This window comes from Anser brachyrhynchus, assembly GCF_964034855.1.
Source record: "Anser brachyrhynchus genome assembly, chromosome: 25".
In the NCBI taxonomy this organism is placed as follows: Eukaryota; Metazoa; Chordata; class Aves; order Anseriformes; family Anatidae; genus Anser; species Anser brachyrhynchus.
In genome coordinates this window covers 6170414-6187864 of record NC_137718.1, presented here as the reverse complement: position 1 = coordinate 6187864, position 17451 = coordinate 6170414, and the positions used below count along the sequence as shown (strand labels likewise).

Below are 17451 nucleotides of genomic sequence, written 5' to 3'. Positions count from 1 at the left end.
CGTGATGATGGATCGCTTTACTGTGACGCCTTGAGGATGAAAGCATGAGGAAGGCAATGTCTGGCTTCCAAGCTTGGGGGGTGAATGAAAATCAGAGGGACCGGGCTGTGGGGGGCAATATCGCCCAATGTCCCCAGAGAAAGGGGCAAGGGTGGAGAGGATGGGGGTTGCCTGATTGCAGGGGCACGTAGCTGCAATTCTGCATGTTTTCAATTAAAATTTAAGAGGGTGAAGGAGGTAAGTGGAGCAGTCTCTTTGCCAGGGATTTTGGTGTACCTGGGAGATGGGGCATTTGACCGGCAGGGTTCAGTGTGGAGAGAAAGCCTTCGGAGCAAGATGACGGCTTCAGCAGGACTGGGTTGGACGTACAGATACTGCTGGTAGGTCTCTGAAACCTGGACTGTGCAGCAACCTCAGCTCAGGTATGGCTTTTCTTCTCAGCCAGCTGTATTCCCTCCCCAGAGCTGGTCACTTCCAGCGCAAACAGCAACAAAACCTCGGTGTCTGCTTTGCACTTGGTGCCCATGTTGGCTTTTTGTTTTCTCTTAGGTTCTTCACTTCTTTTGCAGTTGAACAGCATAGGGAGATGCTTCCTGTCGTCAAGATCAAAACCTAATTTAGAAGTAGTCATTAAACAGGATTAGTGAAAGAACAGCAAGTTCATCAGAAAGTGGAGACGTTTAAAGTGGTTGTGCCATGTCCCATTTTAAGGGCTGGGCAAACGGCTTTGCTGTTGTTTTTAACACCTTTGCTGAGCTTCTCCCCAAACACGCATGGAGACAGCTTAGCCCAAACTCTACCGCTGGTCTACACAGTTTCAAAAACTCAGCCAAGTCTTGGGAGGAAAGAAAAACCCACCCTGGCTTGAAGCAGTCAGTTCCCAGCCCTGCACAGTCCCTGGAACTGATCGCTTCAGATTTCATTTCACTGCATTTTCTCCCTTTGGAGCAGGGCTGGAAGAAGTCCAACATGTGCTGCTGGCAGCGTTGTGCCCATCGAGGAAAGGATCTCGAGGAGCAAAGGAACCAAGGTGAGTACAGCATTTTGGCCTCCCGCATTTGACATGGACACACGTGGCTCTGGCTTGTATTTGGGGTAAATTTGTAAATCTGGCTGGCACGCGTGAGCCGTGATTTCCCCAGGAAATCTGATTTAGTTAGCTGGTGCTGATGTACATCTTCTGCGCCTGAGTGGGAGCTTCAAATGTGCTACGCGGAGGTGATGTGCTCTGGTTATTAATAACTCTCTTGGGACTAGAAGCAGGGTCATTCGGTCAACTTGTTATAGACTAGCTGCCATTAACGGGAAGCTTAGTGCATAGGTCGTAACCCCATGTACCGTACTTTGATTGAAAAGAAGGGGAAAAAATCCTCTTTCCCCTTTGATCAACTAATGTCACTTTTTTCCCATTTTTTCTTGTCTTGCTATTGTCTAGGGAATGTGGATTCCCTCTCTTACTGAGGTTTTAGCTATTTAAAGCTTAGATCTTTAGTAGGGATGTTTCTTCTTCCCTTGAAGAAATACAAATAAGAGCAAATACTTAATGATCGTTTTGACGAGCTTAGCAGGACCAAGTTCTGAGCCTACAGTGAGTGCCCAAAGGTTTCTTTGAATAGCGTGCACAAAATTACCTGCCATCTAGCTGGGTGATAGAGGTCCCGTATTTGAGATATGACTCATGTTTATTGGGTCAATAGAGTAGAAAGAAATAAGCAGATTGTTGTCACTGTAATTGCATTGTAGAGCAGTTCCTAGCCAGCATGCATATGGAATTTATATCCTCTATAGCAAACCTTTAACCCAAAGCACTCCTTCCCTTTGAAGCTGGAAGACGATAAAACTCATCGACTAGACGGCGTTATTGGTTAGGAAAGTCTGTGCTGTCTGCCCCAAATCTGGCCGTACTGGTCCCAAACTGAGGACAGAGATGGGTGATCCTGAAATCAGGTGGGTGTACAGACCTGTGACATCCCTCTCCCTGCGATCCCTGCCCCTTCGAGGTGGGTTATGGTGTGTGCCTGGGTGGGTTTAATTACCGGGGACCTGATAATTACACTCAGCTCCAGTTTCTGCTGTTCCCCTGCTGGTGTAGTAGCACTGTTTTGTGCAAGAACATCCAATTCCTCGTGAGGCTCTCATGGCCCATCTGTGTTTAGGTCCCCAGGGAGGCAGCAGCGATGTGGACGTGCTGCTCCGGGGCTGAATTTTTTTCTCATGGTCTGAGGCTTCTGGAATTACCTTGGCCAGAAAACAAAGCCTCGATCTGCACGTTTGTAAGTCATTAATGCTTAACTAAATGGCACCGCCAGAGCCAGGAACTAAGGTAATGCTTACCTGCTTTTTATCACCATTTCCTGTCCATTAGCATACCGAGACCAGTGTTTTTAGTGGCAAATGTTCTCTGTTGCACAATTACAGTAGGGAACTAATTCAGCTACCCAGAGTGCATGCATGCTGAAGGACCAGTCCCTCCAAACAGCATTTGGTTAAGGATTGCAAGAAAACCAGGGAAAGGGGGAGAGAAGTTTTTCTATTTCCACAACTGCTCTGCTGAGGGCAGGTGTCAAGGACAGGATTTTTCCCCACGTGAACATGGGAAATTGGCTGTGAAAGCTTTCAGAAGAATGGCCAGTGAACGCGAGGTGTGATCTGAGATACCCCCTCGAGCTGGAGGGAAGGAGAAACTCCTCGAGACTCTATGGAGAGGGGCTGCTAGAGGACTTGAAGGGTTTTTCAGGCTCTTGGTATCTGGCATCCTCGTGCAAAACTTTTTATTGTTATTGCTGAGAGACTTGCCGGAGATTCATGGTTAAAGAAGAGTTGAAATTAGCATTTAATGCACCACTAAAATCTACTGTTTCATTTTAATTAAAAAGTCTCCAAACTTAGTGTAATTGCTGTTCAGAGGACAATTTGATTTTCTAGGTCACTTTACTCATCTAGAACAAGTATATTTTAATAAGTCTTAATGTATTTCTTGCCTTTCAACTCAACTGATTTAAGTAAGAACAAAAACCAGCACATGCTTACCCATAGTCTTTAAGGATGCAGAACTTGAATCTCCTCTAAAACTCACGGGCAGGCTATATATGATAAAACAAAGTGCTAAACTGCTGATTGCAGCTATTATTGCGTTGGCTGGGCCCTAGCTATGCCAACTGCCTGTGCGTGGCACTACTGCAGAAGGGGTCCCCCAGCCACTGCCAGCCCACCTACATTCGTGCAGGGTGTGCGTGGGCACCTCTGTCATAAGCAAATGCAATGTGCTGAAAATCCACCAGAGCGTGTAGGTTGGCAAAACTACATTTAGCATGCATGCACGTCCAGGCAAACAGCCCCTTTGCTAGGGGCTTAAACAGGGGGATGCACTGAGAGCATAAGGCATGAATTATAATTCAGAAAAAAAAAAAAAAGCAATTGGTAAGTCTTGCTGCAAGCAGCACCAAAATATCTGGCTGTTTTCACTGCTGCTAGGTGCAAACCACCTGGGGTCTTCCACACACCGGCCACTTGCAGCAAGAGAAAGGTTGGCTCAGGGAGGCAGCCCCAGCCACAAAAGGGGGATGTTGGTGCCTGCTGAGGTGTACAGCCACATGAGGAGATGGGAGAGGGTCCAGAGAGGTGGACGGAGGCTGAAAATCTGAAGGCAGATGTGTGCATCTCTCAGAGGCTCAGAGAAATAAGGTGCAGGAAGCATCTCAGCTGCTGTCCTGCTTAAGGAATAAGAGAGATTTCAAAAGGAAGCAAACTGAGTTTGGGTTTTAATGAGGTGTCTGTGGGGGAAACCCGATATTTGTCCCAGGACAGGCAGAGTCAGAATGTGGGAAACCTCCTTTATTAATTGTATTGGAGCCATGCAAGGCAAGTGTAAATCTTTCTCACTGTTAATGAACATACTGAGAATGTGGCTGCAAGAAGAGGGTCCAGGTATTCGTGTGAAAACCAAAGCATCCAGATAAGTGCTGTCATCCCGCCAGGCTCTCCAGCTTTGGCTGGGGTGGCTTTTTCTGCTGAGACAGATTTTTGGGGTTCCTGGTGCCGATGTGTTTGCTCACACATGGTGCAGACATCGGGTGAAGTCTGGCGGAGGCGAACAGCCCTATACCAGCAGCGGGGTTCTGGCTGTAACAGGGCAGAGCAAGGCGAGGCTCTGGCTCAGATCAGCTGAATGATGGCTGGTGATTGCTGGTGTTTCTGTAGTCCTGAAAAGAGCAGATGCTTTTTTTTTTTTTTGTGCCTTTTTTTCTTTTTTCTGGGCTTTTTTTCACTTGCTGACATTACTCGCATAGTTTACCTTCTGGAAGGCTGTTATTTCGGAGGCTGCCCCTGTTGGTGCAGCTTCTGATCTGAGGGCGGGATGCCTGAAGGCTTGGGCTTTGGAAGGTCTGGTTTTGAGCACGTGCATGGAGATGTGCTGGCCGGCCTGCTGCGCTGGATGCAGCCTCCCCGTTTCCACCAAGGGCTGAGCACCCTGCCCAGCTAAATGGGCGATCCTGTAGTTCTAGTGGGGCTGTTGCATTTTACTTCGGTCTTAAAACTTGGGTTTCAGCGTTTCCCTCGTTCAGGCTGAAGAATTTAGCACCGCGGTGGGCCGGGTTCTTGGCTGATGGGGGCTCAGCAGCGCAGCTGCCGGGGCTGCGTGTGGATGGCGTGCAGGAGGCTGGTGTCGTGATGCTCTGGCTGTTCTGCTGCTGCGTAATTCTGGGTTTCAGCAGCAGTTACACAACATGATGGAGACAAGAAACTAATCGTTAATGTATTTGCGAGACTCAAACCCAGCAAACGCTTTGCTGAATGCATGTGTGTAACACGATGCTCATAAATCATGCTGCGTGAGAGTCCCAGTGACACTTACATTAGAGTGGCTTTATTGAAATAATGTTCAATTTTCCCCTTGAAGTATTGTCTGTGGAATTTAACCTGTCTGGGGCTGCTGGGATCACTCATGTCTTGCCTGACATGCAGACAGGTATATGAATTTCTGGCAGGTGGTTTTTCCAGTGCTGCTTTGAAAATAGATAGGAAAAACTGCAGTTGGGGGGGGGGATGTAGTAAAAACTAAGTGTGCTGATGTGTTTCGCAAAATAAATTGCTGTGTTCATAGGGCGTCCTTCAGTATCAAACAGCAGCACTGTAGCTTTACGGCTGCTCAGCAAACAAGCAAGATGTAATGTGAATATTGCTTCAGGTGAGAGCAGCTGCCTTCTAAGGCATAGAAGCACGCGGGCAACTTTAGGTGAGCCCAAAACTTTGGATATAGTGGTAATATTTCAAATCAAACTCAAAAAAACCAATTCCAGTCTGGATTTTAAACTAAAGCCTGGTAGTAGCTCTTTGTTTTACAGGACATGATGAGGTACAGGTAGGGTGTTGTAACTCTGCTCTTGGGCTAGCTATCTGTGCTGGGTGCTTGTCTGAGAAACACCTGGCATATAAATCCATAGAAACGTGGTGACCGTAACTGGTTCTGTCCTTCTTCCAGCTAAGCCTGCTTCCTAAGTGCTCCTAGGCAAATCCACGCTGGTACCTGGAAAGGTGAATTAGATGCTTAGGCTGGGCTGTGCAACGTACCTGGAACAAGGAGGGTGCCGGGCATGTTAGCTTCAGAGGCAGCACAGCTGATGAGAAGCGCTCTCTGAAGGCAGGGATTTTAACCGTAATGGACAGAATAGAGCTGGCAAAATGTCAGAAGGTAACAATTTTTTTAAGGGCGTTCTGAGGCAAACAGTCCTCCGCTGTAATGGCCAGACTTGAGGGACTGGAAAGCAGGTTTTGCAGACAAAATGGGATTCAAGGCAGTGCCGCAGGCAGAACAGGAGTTACTTTGTTCAGGTGTTCTTCCTCAGCATGCTTAAATAGTTTTTTGCCTCCTGTGTGTGGTACGGAAAAGCAGGACAGGTGATTTTGGCCCAGGCAAGTTGGGGGACTGAGATACACCCGTCCTCTTCCAACTGCAAAATCAAAGGGAATAAAGTGAATTTCTCTGGGAAGAAAAAAAAAAATGGGAAACTTGACATCATAACATGTTGTTTGTTCTGGTTTTGTTTGTTTTCTCTCCCCTTTCTTTTCTAGGTCAGCTGTGGGGAGGGAAGCTCCTCCAGGAACAACGCGGGCTGAGCAGGGTTGGCACGGGTGCTTCCCAGGGAGCCCGGCCCAGCCCTGCTGCTCTGATCTAGCGAACCTTTAGCCCTCGTTATGTCCAGCACAGCCGAGGCAGCAGGCTGGTTCATGGCTGCAGCTCTTGCTCTGGGTACCTGTGGCTTCTTATTGCATGTGCCAAGGTGTAAGAGGGTGGGTACGAATGCCACAAAAGCTTTCTCTTAATGCTATTACAAGACTGTCATTCTCCAAATGTTTTCAATGTGTGTGCCAGGTAGGAATACCCACGTGTGCCACGTTGTGGTGGGGATATAAGCGTGAAACAGCTAGATCAAGTAAAGAGCTGCCAGCACTGACTGGTGACGCAGCTCGAGCCGGTAGCACATTCCCATCTGGGGAACTGGAGTCGTTTTTTTTTTAGCTATTCACCAGAACTGGTCATGAAGGAAGAACAGCAGTTGCCTCTTATTCCTGTCCTAGCTTTCTTTCCCTGGTGAATTCCATCACTTCTCTTGGCTGAGGGTGATGGTTTTACTTGTGAATCTATGTGATAACTTTTTTTTTTTTTTTAAACACTGTATTTGTAATGCATCTTTTTTGCTGGTCTGACAGCTTATGGTGTGCCGCTGCCATCAGTGCACCACCAGGTCCCTGTGTCACTTCAACAGCTCCATCACCTGGTGAGGACCATAACTGAGACAGGAGGGTGAAAAAAAAAATCTCAGCTTTGTTCCTTGCATTTTCTTCCTGTGGGCTAGTGGCATGTGCTGGGTATGGTACAGCTCCTTTTCATCTTCAGGGAGAGACTGTTTACAACCAGATAGAGACAAAACAAAACCTAGTTCCTGAATTTGTCAGGAAGGACCTACCTGGAGAAGCTGTGACATGGCTCAGGGAAATGGCTTTCAAGAGCTGTCTGGGTTTTAACTACAGCTTGGACCCCAGCAGTGTCACCTTGTAAACTATTTGCATTTAAGAATAGAAGTTTTGTTACAATGAAACTTGTTTAGCCTGTCTTTAAATGCAAAATACTTATCTTAGATCAAATTATCTTGTTCTACACGTGGTTAGTAAAAAAGTTTCTGTGTTTAAATAAGGATTTGTTTGTTTCTATGCTCCTGTTGTGTTTTAGTTGAGCTGTTAACTAACATTGCATCTGATTTATTTGTTACAGGAATCTTTGGGAGCTGGTTACAGAAGTCTTTGGGAGATGCAAGCTGAGAAGAGTCAGCCTAACCATGCACCTACCTTGCCTTTCCAAGAGGATCTGATGAAGAAGAAAACTGAAAAAAAATGAGGTATGTATGCATGTATCTACAATTAGCTATGACTTAATATCTTAAATCCTGCAACTGGTGATTGGAGCTGCACTTTCCACCATCTGTAGTGAGGTTGTTGTCATCTGAGCACTTGAGCTTTTGGACGAGGCTTAAATGCAATGATGGAGACTGTCCTGGCTGACAGACAGCAAAGGACATGTAACCGTGGCTGTAAAGCCCATTTGTTAGCTCCCTGGGGATGATGAAGAGTGAGTGAGGGGACCACCATGCCTGTTTGTGTTTCGATGGCAAGCTTTTATTGTGTGTTAGGCTTTATCCCGTGTGCTGCCTGACTTCCCTCGGTGCTGTGATGTACCTGTTACCTACAAGGCGCTTGTAAAAGCTTCAGAATAAATGATAACTCACTAGAATGGCATAAATAACTCAGTCCAGCTCATGTCCTCTACTTTAACTCTATTCAGGTAAAACACAAGCCTATCAATCAAAAGGGACATATTACTTAAAATAAAAACATTTTGGTTGAACCTTTCTTCTACTGGCATCAGGAATCCTGCAGAACCTCTTGCCATAGCCAAAACAAAACCAAAAAGCTAAAGAGATGAGCAATAAGAAACACCAGGCTAGAGCCTTAAAAATAAAATAATAAAAAAAAAAATCAGGGCCCCGTCTCCTAAAGTTTTTACATTTAAAGAAAAAAAAAACTTCCCTGCAAAATGAAATTATAAAGTTAAGCATTTTTATTCAGATATACACGGTAAAAATCATACAGAACAAAGAACACCATCTGTATAATAGCTTTTTTACACACAAAAACATCATTATGCATACATAGTAAAAAAGTGAAATATCTTCTGTGTGAGCAGAAATTGAAACTTCAGCACAAAAAAATAAACATTTAAAAGAGAAGACAGATGTAGAGCTTTGCTGGACAGGCTCAGTCCTGTCCCCCTTGCTGTATTGGCTATATAGAGCTGTAAAAGGATACTAAAATCTCTTCAAAGTGAGCCAATTTCTTAAGAAAAATTGCACTGTCCCAAACGTCTAAAGCAAGAGCTAATGATTAATGATACCTCATGATACTTAGTGATACCTGATTGTGTCCAGCACAGCACTGCTGCTGTGCTGGACTCGAAACTGATTTCTGGGGAAGACTTAATGCCACTAATATTTTTGGTTCACAAGAAATTCAAGTGTTATTTATTTTTACAAAGAAACTTAAGCAAACGGGCTTGTAAGTAAAATATAAGGATCTTTCAGTTTCTTCTCTGGCCTACAGTTCCTGGCACATCACCTTGAAAAATGAAGAATGCCTCAGCACCCGGAGCAGTAACACCTTCGCAGGGCCCTGATGTTCTCGATCCTCACCCGTCGAAACAAGCAGACAGCAGTAAGAAAAACCTCCCAGAATTATGGGGAGGGAGACAGCAAATACACCGTCTTTTCGGAAGGGATTATCACGTTAAGTAAGTGTCGTAGCTGCAGCTTGGCTGCGTGACCCCGCAGCTGTGGTACCAGAGAGCTCAGCCCAAACATCTCTGGAGAAGCACCGCGGGCTGGAGCTATGCTCAGTGCCACAGGAGCAGCAAGTATTACCTGCAAAATTCAGCCCAGGAGCAAAACCCCATTCATTTGCCCCCACCGTAAACGCATCCTAGCAGAGAACAGCTGAACCCTTGCCTTGCCCGCAGCATTTCAGCACAGAAATGCATTGCAATGAGCTGCTCCCAGAAGCTGCGCAAGGAACATCTGCTTCCTCTGGCCTTCAGCACCTGCTGAAAGCTCGTGTCCGCAATCGCTTCTTCCCAGGGCAAGACCAAGTCTCGAGGCCTGTAAACCAGATTAGAGAGAAGAGGTATCAGAAATTGACACCCAGGACCCTTCATTCAACTCAGCTTCCCCACATGACACAGAAGTCGGGTCTAGCGTCACAAGGATTATGTCCCTAGGATGCACGCTAATGAGCGCATCTGCCCAGAAGGAGAGAAAGGTTTCACTTAATATGGCAAGGGAATTCTCCTTCAGACTCTACTGACCCAATATAATAACACAGCTATGGTTTTGTGCCCCCAAACCCACAGACGGGGTAGGGAGCAGCTGCAGGAACAGGCACCGTTATACTCAGCCCCCTGCGCTCCCACTCTGACTCCGGAGCCATCCCTTTCCGCAGCAGTCTGCAAGCTGCCCTCCAGACGTCCCCTCCAACCCTACATTTCTCCATGAGCCTGCACCAGCTGCAGGATTATTCCCTGCCAAGGCACCACGCTGGAGGAAATGCTTATCGTTCACCTTGTGCTGGCTGATGCAGCGCCAGCCCGGGGAGATTCGGCTTTGCTCTGTTCTCGTGCCAGGCTGCGCTGCGTAAACCACAGGCCCAAATCCGCCCAACACAGCCGCTGTCCGAGCCGCCCAGCGACAAAAAAGCCTGAATTACAATGCCTCTTTTTAACCAGATTGGCTCTGCTGCTGCTTGCAGGACTGCTCGCTGTTCACAGACCCGGCCTGGGGGCACCGCGCACGGCTCCACAGAAGAAGCCGGCCCACAGGCCCACCTCGGTCCGTAGGCCCCAGTCCCTGCCTCTGTCTGCTCAGAAAAACCTTTACACCCCTTTCTCCCTGCAGGCCCTTGCTCCAAAGCTAATAAATAAATAAACAAATCCACCCTGGCACCATCTCATAGATCAAAACTGGGTTTTGGGCTTCCCCGGCTAGCCAGACCCCTTTGGGGAATCCTCCTCTGCAGGAGGGGGCTGGATAGTGGCTCGGCTGCAACCCTAACACCAAGCTGATCTACACCGTCCACACAGGCCAGTATGAGCAGAGCAACCAGGCACCCCCTCAACCTCTTTAACATTAGAGCCATAATGTACAAGGGAGGGAATTTCGAAACAATTTAAGCTCGTACTTATTTCTCCCCGTACAAGGGGAACTGTGTTGCCAGCCCGCCCATGAGCAAATACCTACCGAAGGGCACCCAGGCTCCTTCCTGCCATCACCTCCCCAAAAATTCCTCAAGTGAGAGGGGAGAGCAGGTGAAGAGGCCCTGCTAAAGGCAGGGCTTGCTATCGCGTGGCAGCGCCATACCAGGCACTGCCAAGCACAGGCTGGCTCGCACGGACACCAGCCCAGCAGGCAGCGGCGCTTAGCTGGGGCGACCTTGGGCTCAGCGATTTGTGCCAAGGGTCTCAAGGCCACAGCACCAGAGATGCCTCTCAGCTCTACAACCACGTGCAGATCCCTGCAATCACCACGGCTGACAGGTGAAGTAAAATACCTTTTTGTTTTGCGATTAGCTTCATTTCTTGCAGGAAACGTGCCCTCTTCTTCCTCGGATAGAAGAAAACCCGGAGCTCCTGGCAAAGCCCATGGCGTGCTGCAGTCTTGGAAGCAAGCAGGCTGTGCACCAGGGGCAGCCTTGGCGGTACAGGCAGAAATTGCATCCTTCTGCTCCCCCGGAGCACAGCCCACGTGAGCAGCGGTTTCAAAGCAGAGCAAAGCCTCCGCTTATCGCTACGCAGGCGGGCAGGGAAAAGCCACAATTGTGCGGGCAGGGGCTCGGAGGAGGCCTTGGCCATGCAAGGCTTTTGCACATCCGTGCTGCCCCCAGATGGAGGACACAAGTGCTCCCTGCTGCGTAACACTCACAAGAGGAAGGTGAGGAGGCTGAAGGGCTGAGGGCGCCTTCCTGGGGAATCCTCGCTCCTGGATGAAAGCAGGGCACGGTGAGAAAAGTAGGGTATGGTGAGAAAAGCAGGGCACAGTGAGATCCCAGGGCTGGGCTGCCTGCGGGGTGGCCAGGAGCCCACGCACAGGAGGGAGGATTTGGACCGGCTTCTGTTGCCGTGGAGACAACGGGGACTTGGAGGATGCTACGGAGAAAATTCACAGGTAAAACCGGCTGCCCCTGCCCCTTCTGGTCTCAGACCAAGAACAAAAGGACCATCTGGGGAAGGCTAAGGCACGGCAAACACATAGGCTAAGTCATGTACTTTTCCACAACACTCGCAGCCCCACAAAGCCGAGGGAGGGAGGACAGGGAAGCACAAGAGTCTGGAAAACAGGAACATCCCCAAGCTGTTCCTGGTACAGCTAGCAATTTTGGAAGAGGATATTAAGCTTCCTGGACCGTGTTCAGTTATCTCCTCAGCTCTTAACTCTGCTGCTGCAGAGTCTTTACCCCCTCCCACTGCCATGCATCACAGCAACCATTTTGAAGATGGGACCGCTCACCTTAGGCCCCAGCCTTTCCCATCACCCTGAGTCCAACGCAGCTGAGCGCTGGGTTTACTTGGCATGCTGCTGGCAACAGGCAAGGCAGCCTCTCGGAGAACCTCCCAGGTGCCATCCAGAGGCTGGTTGATGCTATTTAATGAGCGCCTCATTCAGTGCCCAGCCTGCTCCCAGCTTGCTCTCGGGAAGAAGAGCTGCTCGAAACAAAACAGTCGGATTTAAATTGTCCTGGCAGACCGCACAGATAGCCCACAGGCCAGAGGTTAAGTACTCCTGCAGCAAAGCACAGGCCCCCCACGGGTCACTGGTAAATACAGCAAAACTCTTTGTTGTTTTTAACCTGCTCCTTCCTGCAGGATCGAATCACAGGTACGTACAGTAATGCCTCGTCTCCGCTGTTTGCTGCACTCGGCAGAGCCTCCCCACCACATCTGCAGCGATGCTGCTGGTTGGTGCCTGCTCCGCAGCTGGGATCACCGGGGGAGCTCGAGCGGAGACATCCCAGGCACTGCACGGGTTAAGGATGCCCTAACTTCACGCGCTGGAGAAACGGCTTTCAAGCCTGCTGCCTTACAGCTCCCCTGGGCTTCCAGCCCGTGCTGTTGCCAAGGCTCGCAGCCAGGTGATTTGCACGTGGTCCCACAGGGGCTTGAGGCTCGAGAGCACGGGCGGCTTTTTGCGGCGGCTGAGAAATCGCTGCAGAGCCAGCGTGACGCGGACAGAGCGGGGCAGGGGGCTGCGGGGTCAGGATTACCGCTCCGCCTGGTTGCCGTCCTGCATACAGCTCCGAGATCGATGCTCATCTCCAGCAGCCAACCATTTCTCAAAAGCTTAACTATTTTCACACTTTCCAAAATACCTAACTTCAGCATTAAGCTCCACTTGCCCTCAATTTCTCTGTCTCACTCTTTATTACTCTGCTTGCCAGCTACGTGTTATTATGTCCTATAAAAATGGGCTTTCTCCCAGCTCATCTGCTTTCAATGTTTGACCCTGGCCGTGCACATATAAAAGCCTCTGCCATCTCAGTAGAGTACTGATGCCAAATAATGAGTTACGACTGCTCTGGAGAAGCCCAGACACAAAGAGTTCCCTGCCTGCTGACACCAACTTTAAGCACCACGCTAACCTTGAGATCTACAGCTTGCTCCCAGGAACAGCGATGCTCAGTGCTAAACCATCACAGCTGTAAAGAGAGGATGCGGAGGCTTTATGTGCTCCAGGTTAATGCTTCTTTTTGATGGAGCAGCACAGGGGAAGGCACCGCATCACCATGTACCTTGCACATCTCTCCTCAAAAACACCTGCAATCTCTTCGGCTGACCGGGGCTGAAGAATGGAAAACATGCTCCGTGAGCATCTCGGTAAGGATTGCTTTCCACATTAAAAACAAGCGAGGCTGGTAAAATCAATCCGCCCACATTACATCCACCTACCATCGTGCACAGAGTGGTTCCCGTGTACATTACCCCGCTGCACACCCTCAGAAAAGCAATTATTAATGAACAGATTTACAATAAGGAGACAAACTGATCCAGTGCTTCTTCCTCTGCTCCGTGTTCCCAGTTCCCAAAGACACAACCCTGTACAGCAAAAACCCTTTTTACTTAACCACGTCATTGCCAGCAAGACACAAACACAAGGTGCTCCAAGCAAGACAGCCAAGGCAAATTGCATCGGTCAATTCTCCCAGAAACACGCACCGTCGGGGGGGCGGCGAGCGTGCTTCAACATCAGGAATCATCTCTGTGCCCCATAAAGGTCTGGGGTTTGAAAGGCTGTGGGCACCCGTGGGAATCTGCTACCCATTTCACCCAGCTACCTACACCTGCTTACTCCATTCACCACCCATCGGTGTGTCCAGGTCTGCCACTTGTGTTAGGGAGACGCAGAATAAATTCGAGAGGATTCGGTTCCACCTTAATCCTTCACTCTGCCAACGCACTCGGAAAGGGAGGACCACATAGCTCCTCTTAAAAGGTTTTCAAATCACAGCTTTCATCTGACATGCAACCTTCTGAAACACTCCGCAAGGCTGTCTTTTATCAACAAACTGTTCCACTGTACTCTGGAGCATGTAATTTTAAGTGTCTTACCGTGATGAAAGTTTTGACACTTCCCAAATGAAGGCCAGTATCTGCCCTTCATTTGCATGGCTGATACCAGTACCAACTGGGAGATGTTTTAGCACCGATCTTCTTAGCGCTTCTTTAGCACTGATCTAGAGAGCATTTTTAAACATTTTACTTTTCAGAAGCTGCAGTCAAAATCTATCATAAAGAATCGATCCTGAGCACTCAGCAGTGTGCACCAAAGCATGGAACTAATAGACTTTGATTCAGGCCTGATGTATTTATTTTGTAGGTCTAATAGAATTTATTGAAGGAAAAATATAATGCCCAAATTCAATTCTGGAATTCAATCCACAGCCTCTACAGTTTGTTTCTTTTTCAGGTCATCCCACCTGCGGGTGCAGCCCAAGAAACAGCTTTGGATTTGAGATTTGCTCCAGCATCATTTAAATGAAATTTACAGTTAAAAATCAAAACTCTTTCCCAAGTAGTTGTGACAAGCCAACAGACGGCATTTTCTAGGACAGCATCTGTTCTTTCCTGCAGTCTGAATAATTTAGCCAGAACATGGAGGTTCCAGTGGAACCGAGGAGCCCACGTTTAAGGAGAAACAGGACACAATCGTTTCCTATTCAAAGCTGTTAAACCTTCACGTTTCTTCCTACCTCCGCTTCCCCTCTTCATTCAGACCTACTGGGAACTGCTCAGGTCAATGCAAAGGAAGATCAAATCTGTCTCTTGGCTTCCAAAACCAGTGCTCAAATGGCAATGACTCTTCGGACATTTCAGTGAGACGCAAGAGAGGAGAAATTTGTGCTCGAGGTCACACTTCAAAAAGGGAAAATAGAAGAGAAATGACAGACACAGGCAGGGACAGCTGTGAGCTTTACAGGCTGTTAGTTTTAGGTGTTCTAGAATAAAAAGTTGAGCCAAACACCCAAGTTCCCTTCCTAAAACAGACATTAAAAGTGATACAGTAAGTGCTAATTACAGTCAGCAAATTATAGCCATTGGCTCTTACATCTTCAAAGTATTTCAGATCTGGCCATCAACAACAGGAAGAGTTCAATGAAATTGTGTCACCATTTGAGACCTGGCTCCTTGAATGCCCTCTTAACCCATGAATTCAAAGATCTCCTGCGGCACCCCTACTTCCAACTTGGAGCTGTTCCTACAGCCAGCCAGGAAGGGCTGGGGGACTGCTGAGGAGCAACAACAGCTTGTTCTCGCAGAGAGCTTTGGCTCTGCTCTCCCTGAGAAGCCGTGCCAGTGGCTGCCTTCATCCAGGGAGCAGTTCTGGCATTTTATCACCACTTCACAACATCTCCTGCAAATAGCCAGATTACAAACAGCAGCCACAGCTCTAACTGACCTGCGCTCCGGCGTCTAACAGCTGCAGCGTGGGGATATAACGCTATTCACGAGTCCTGCGCAGTGGTTTAGTTTCACGCCTCCTTCCCTCCAAAGAGCTCAGCAGGATCTGGAAGTACCACAAAAGACTCTGGGCAGGGCAGAACAGACAATCTCAGTATCAGTACATCCTTCAAAGATGGGAGGTGAAGGAGAGGTGGGAAAAGAGGTGGGGAAAGGTCCCCACAGGTTTGGCAAGGGCACGGTGGGAGGAGAGGGAAACTAAGCGAGTCCGTGAATAAAGAAAAGAAACCATCTGGAAGTTAAAGTGTTTATTGATGTGTTTAAACTTTGTACATTCCCCACAGACCACACTAAGGAGTTTGCAGGTAAATCTGTGCATAGTGGGAAGAGACATGGAAGGGAAAAGAAAGTAAAGTCACAGGAAAAATAGAAAAAATACACCACAGGTTACCAGAACCTCCAGATTTAAAAAAGCCGTGAGCATTAACACCAACTATACAAGCATTACAAAGACATGATGGTGAGCGGAACGATACCCTTTTTGTTCTTCTCAGGGCCTATGCATCCAATTTCCCTTAAAGCAGGCAGTATCCCTTTCTCAACTTATCCCTCTTCTCTCCCCTGTTAAAGTGAACTCCACGTTCATCAGCTCCCAAGGTGCTGATTATTGCAGTGATTTGTCATTTCTGGGCTAAGACCTAAAGCCGTGCCTATGGCCCAACATCACTGGAAGAGATGCAAAGGCTCAAAACATTGCGTCTCTTTAACTACTTACCATGTTGGTGAGGCAGGAGAGCTGGGGAAAATTAGAAAGTAGTAGCAAGAGGGGGCTGTTAATGCCAGGTGAGTACTGAAGGAAACTGGTTCAAGAACGGAGGATTTAAATTCAATACCAGGAACTTCCAACTCTAGAGCAGAACTGAATCTGAAAGGGGAATGTGCAGACCCCAGTATGCACAAACCATGTTCTAACATTCCACTAGAATAACTATAAACAGAGATGCTAGAAGCCTTTTAACTCCTTGCCTCCAGGGAGTCTTGATTCCTAGAGCCCTAACTGCTAAGCAGCAGGGTGCACACCACTGGCGTATGAGGATGGGTTTTTCTTTTTTTTTTCTTTTTTTTTTCTCATTATAAGGATTTTTGTTAGTTACCATTCCAAATTGCTTCCTTGCTTATGCTGTCATAGTTCCTATCCCTAAATTAATCTCTTTGCAACTCCCAGCAAAATTCACTTAAAAAAAAAAAAAAGAAAAAAGAATACTGCTTTATATATAAAAGCCAGAATGACTGAAGAGCCACAACTGTCTCCTTTTTACAAGGTGGGCTGGTACAAATGACCTTCAATATACAGGTGGTCTATCAGAAATAAAAATCAACATTTCCCATTTTATATATATAGAGCTTGTATCAGACAACAGTACAACGGAACTGGTATTTTTCAGATTATTTAAAAAAAAGAAAACTACATCTCAGTCAAATATCTGCAATAGATCCATTTTTCCCATTTAAGGAGATTTATATATCATATTGTTATATTATCATTTCTTCACCCATTTAAAAGAATGGAAATTGCAACTCTACAGTAGTAATTATAGTCTTAATGATCCAGGAGTTCTGAATGTAAGATGAAGTCCTCTTGAAGCAACTGTTGGTCAGTAGTTGATCCAAAACGCTGGACCACTTTGGCCCTCCGCCCTGTTCCTCTTCTGGTCAGGGCTGTTGTATCTTCATCTCTTTTATATCTGCATCTGCTCCAGGTATTTGTAAGTGGGATTCTCGTAGCCATGGTTTTGCATCTTGCTCAGATGCCGCTCTTCTGGGGTAAGCATTGGGTCAACCTTTAGAAAGACCAGATGGTTACTGCTCAAAGGAGGGACTCGCAGGCCTCACTTCATATTAAGGAGCGCTAATCGACAAATGCTGGATAAATACCGTGCTGAGTGGTAAACAGAAAAAAAGGTAAACCACAAAAATAACGTGCTTAACAGAATCCCTTGGTCAGGTGTTAACTCCTACTGCCTGCATTTGCTCCTTTGGAGATGTTCTCCCCAGATCTCTAATAAGTTAGTTAACATTACAAATTTGGGACCCATTTCTCTCATTAGAGAGGTCATTATAATTTCCCTCATCACTTGATCAAAGGGGAAGAACACCTTGCTTCAGACTCCATTAAGTTGCCATTAGCGGTGTGCATATTGGGAGTTGAAGGATTAAGAAAAAACTGCTTCTCAGTGTTCAGCTTATCACGCTCTTAATAGTTGCTGTATTAGTTGGGAGGACAAATTACTGTAGATTGACTGACTGACTCCCCTGCTAAAGATATCGCCTGAAAAGCTCATTTACTGTTAAATCCTATCCCCAGCCAGACAGGGAAGCCTAATTGAATTCCTTGTGAT

The 17451-nt window shown here is 47.3% G+C and overlaps 1 protein-coding gene and 1 long non-coding RNA gene across 10 annotated transcripts in view; one reads left to right on the top strand and one right to left on the bottom strand.

Moving 5' to 3' along the window:
• The first annotated feature begins 883 nt into the window (after window positions 1–883).
• On the top strand, window positions 884–8779 carry LOC308182800. 2 transcript variants are annotated; one of them, XR_013942091.1, is made up of 5 exons: window positions 884–1030; window positions 1825–1947; window positions 6073–6291; window positions 7274–7397; window positions 8656–8779. It is a non-coding gene; the product is annotated as an uncharacterized lncRNA (long non-coding RNA). The 2 variants fall into 2 exon arrangements; XR_013942092.1 differs by lacking the exon at window positions 884–1030 and having other exon boundaries at window positions 1668–1947.
• Window positions 8780–15345: 6566 nt separating this feature from the next.
• APLP2 (amyloid beta precursor like protein 2) overlaps window positions 15346–17451 on the bottom strand; it is a 48056-nt gene continuing 45950 nt past the window's right edge. For all 8 annotated transcript variants that reach the window (XM_080567975.1, XM_080567976.1, XM_080567977.1 and 5 more), the window contains one exon: window positions 15346–16893. In XM_080567975.1, coding sequence (XP_080424101.1) covers window positions 16792–16893 — 102 coding nt within the window. In that variant the 3' untranslated portion in view covers window positions 15346–16791. The remainder of the gene's footprint in view (window positions 16894–17451) is intronic.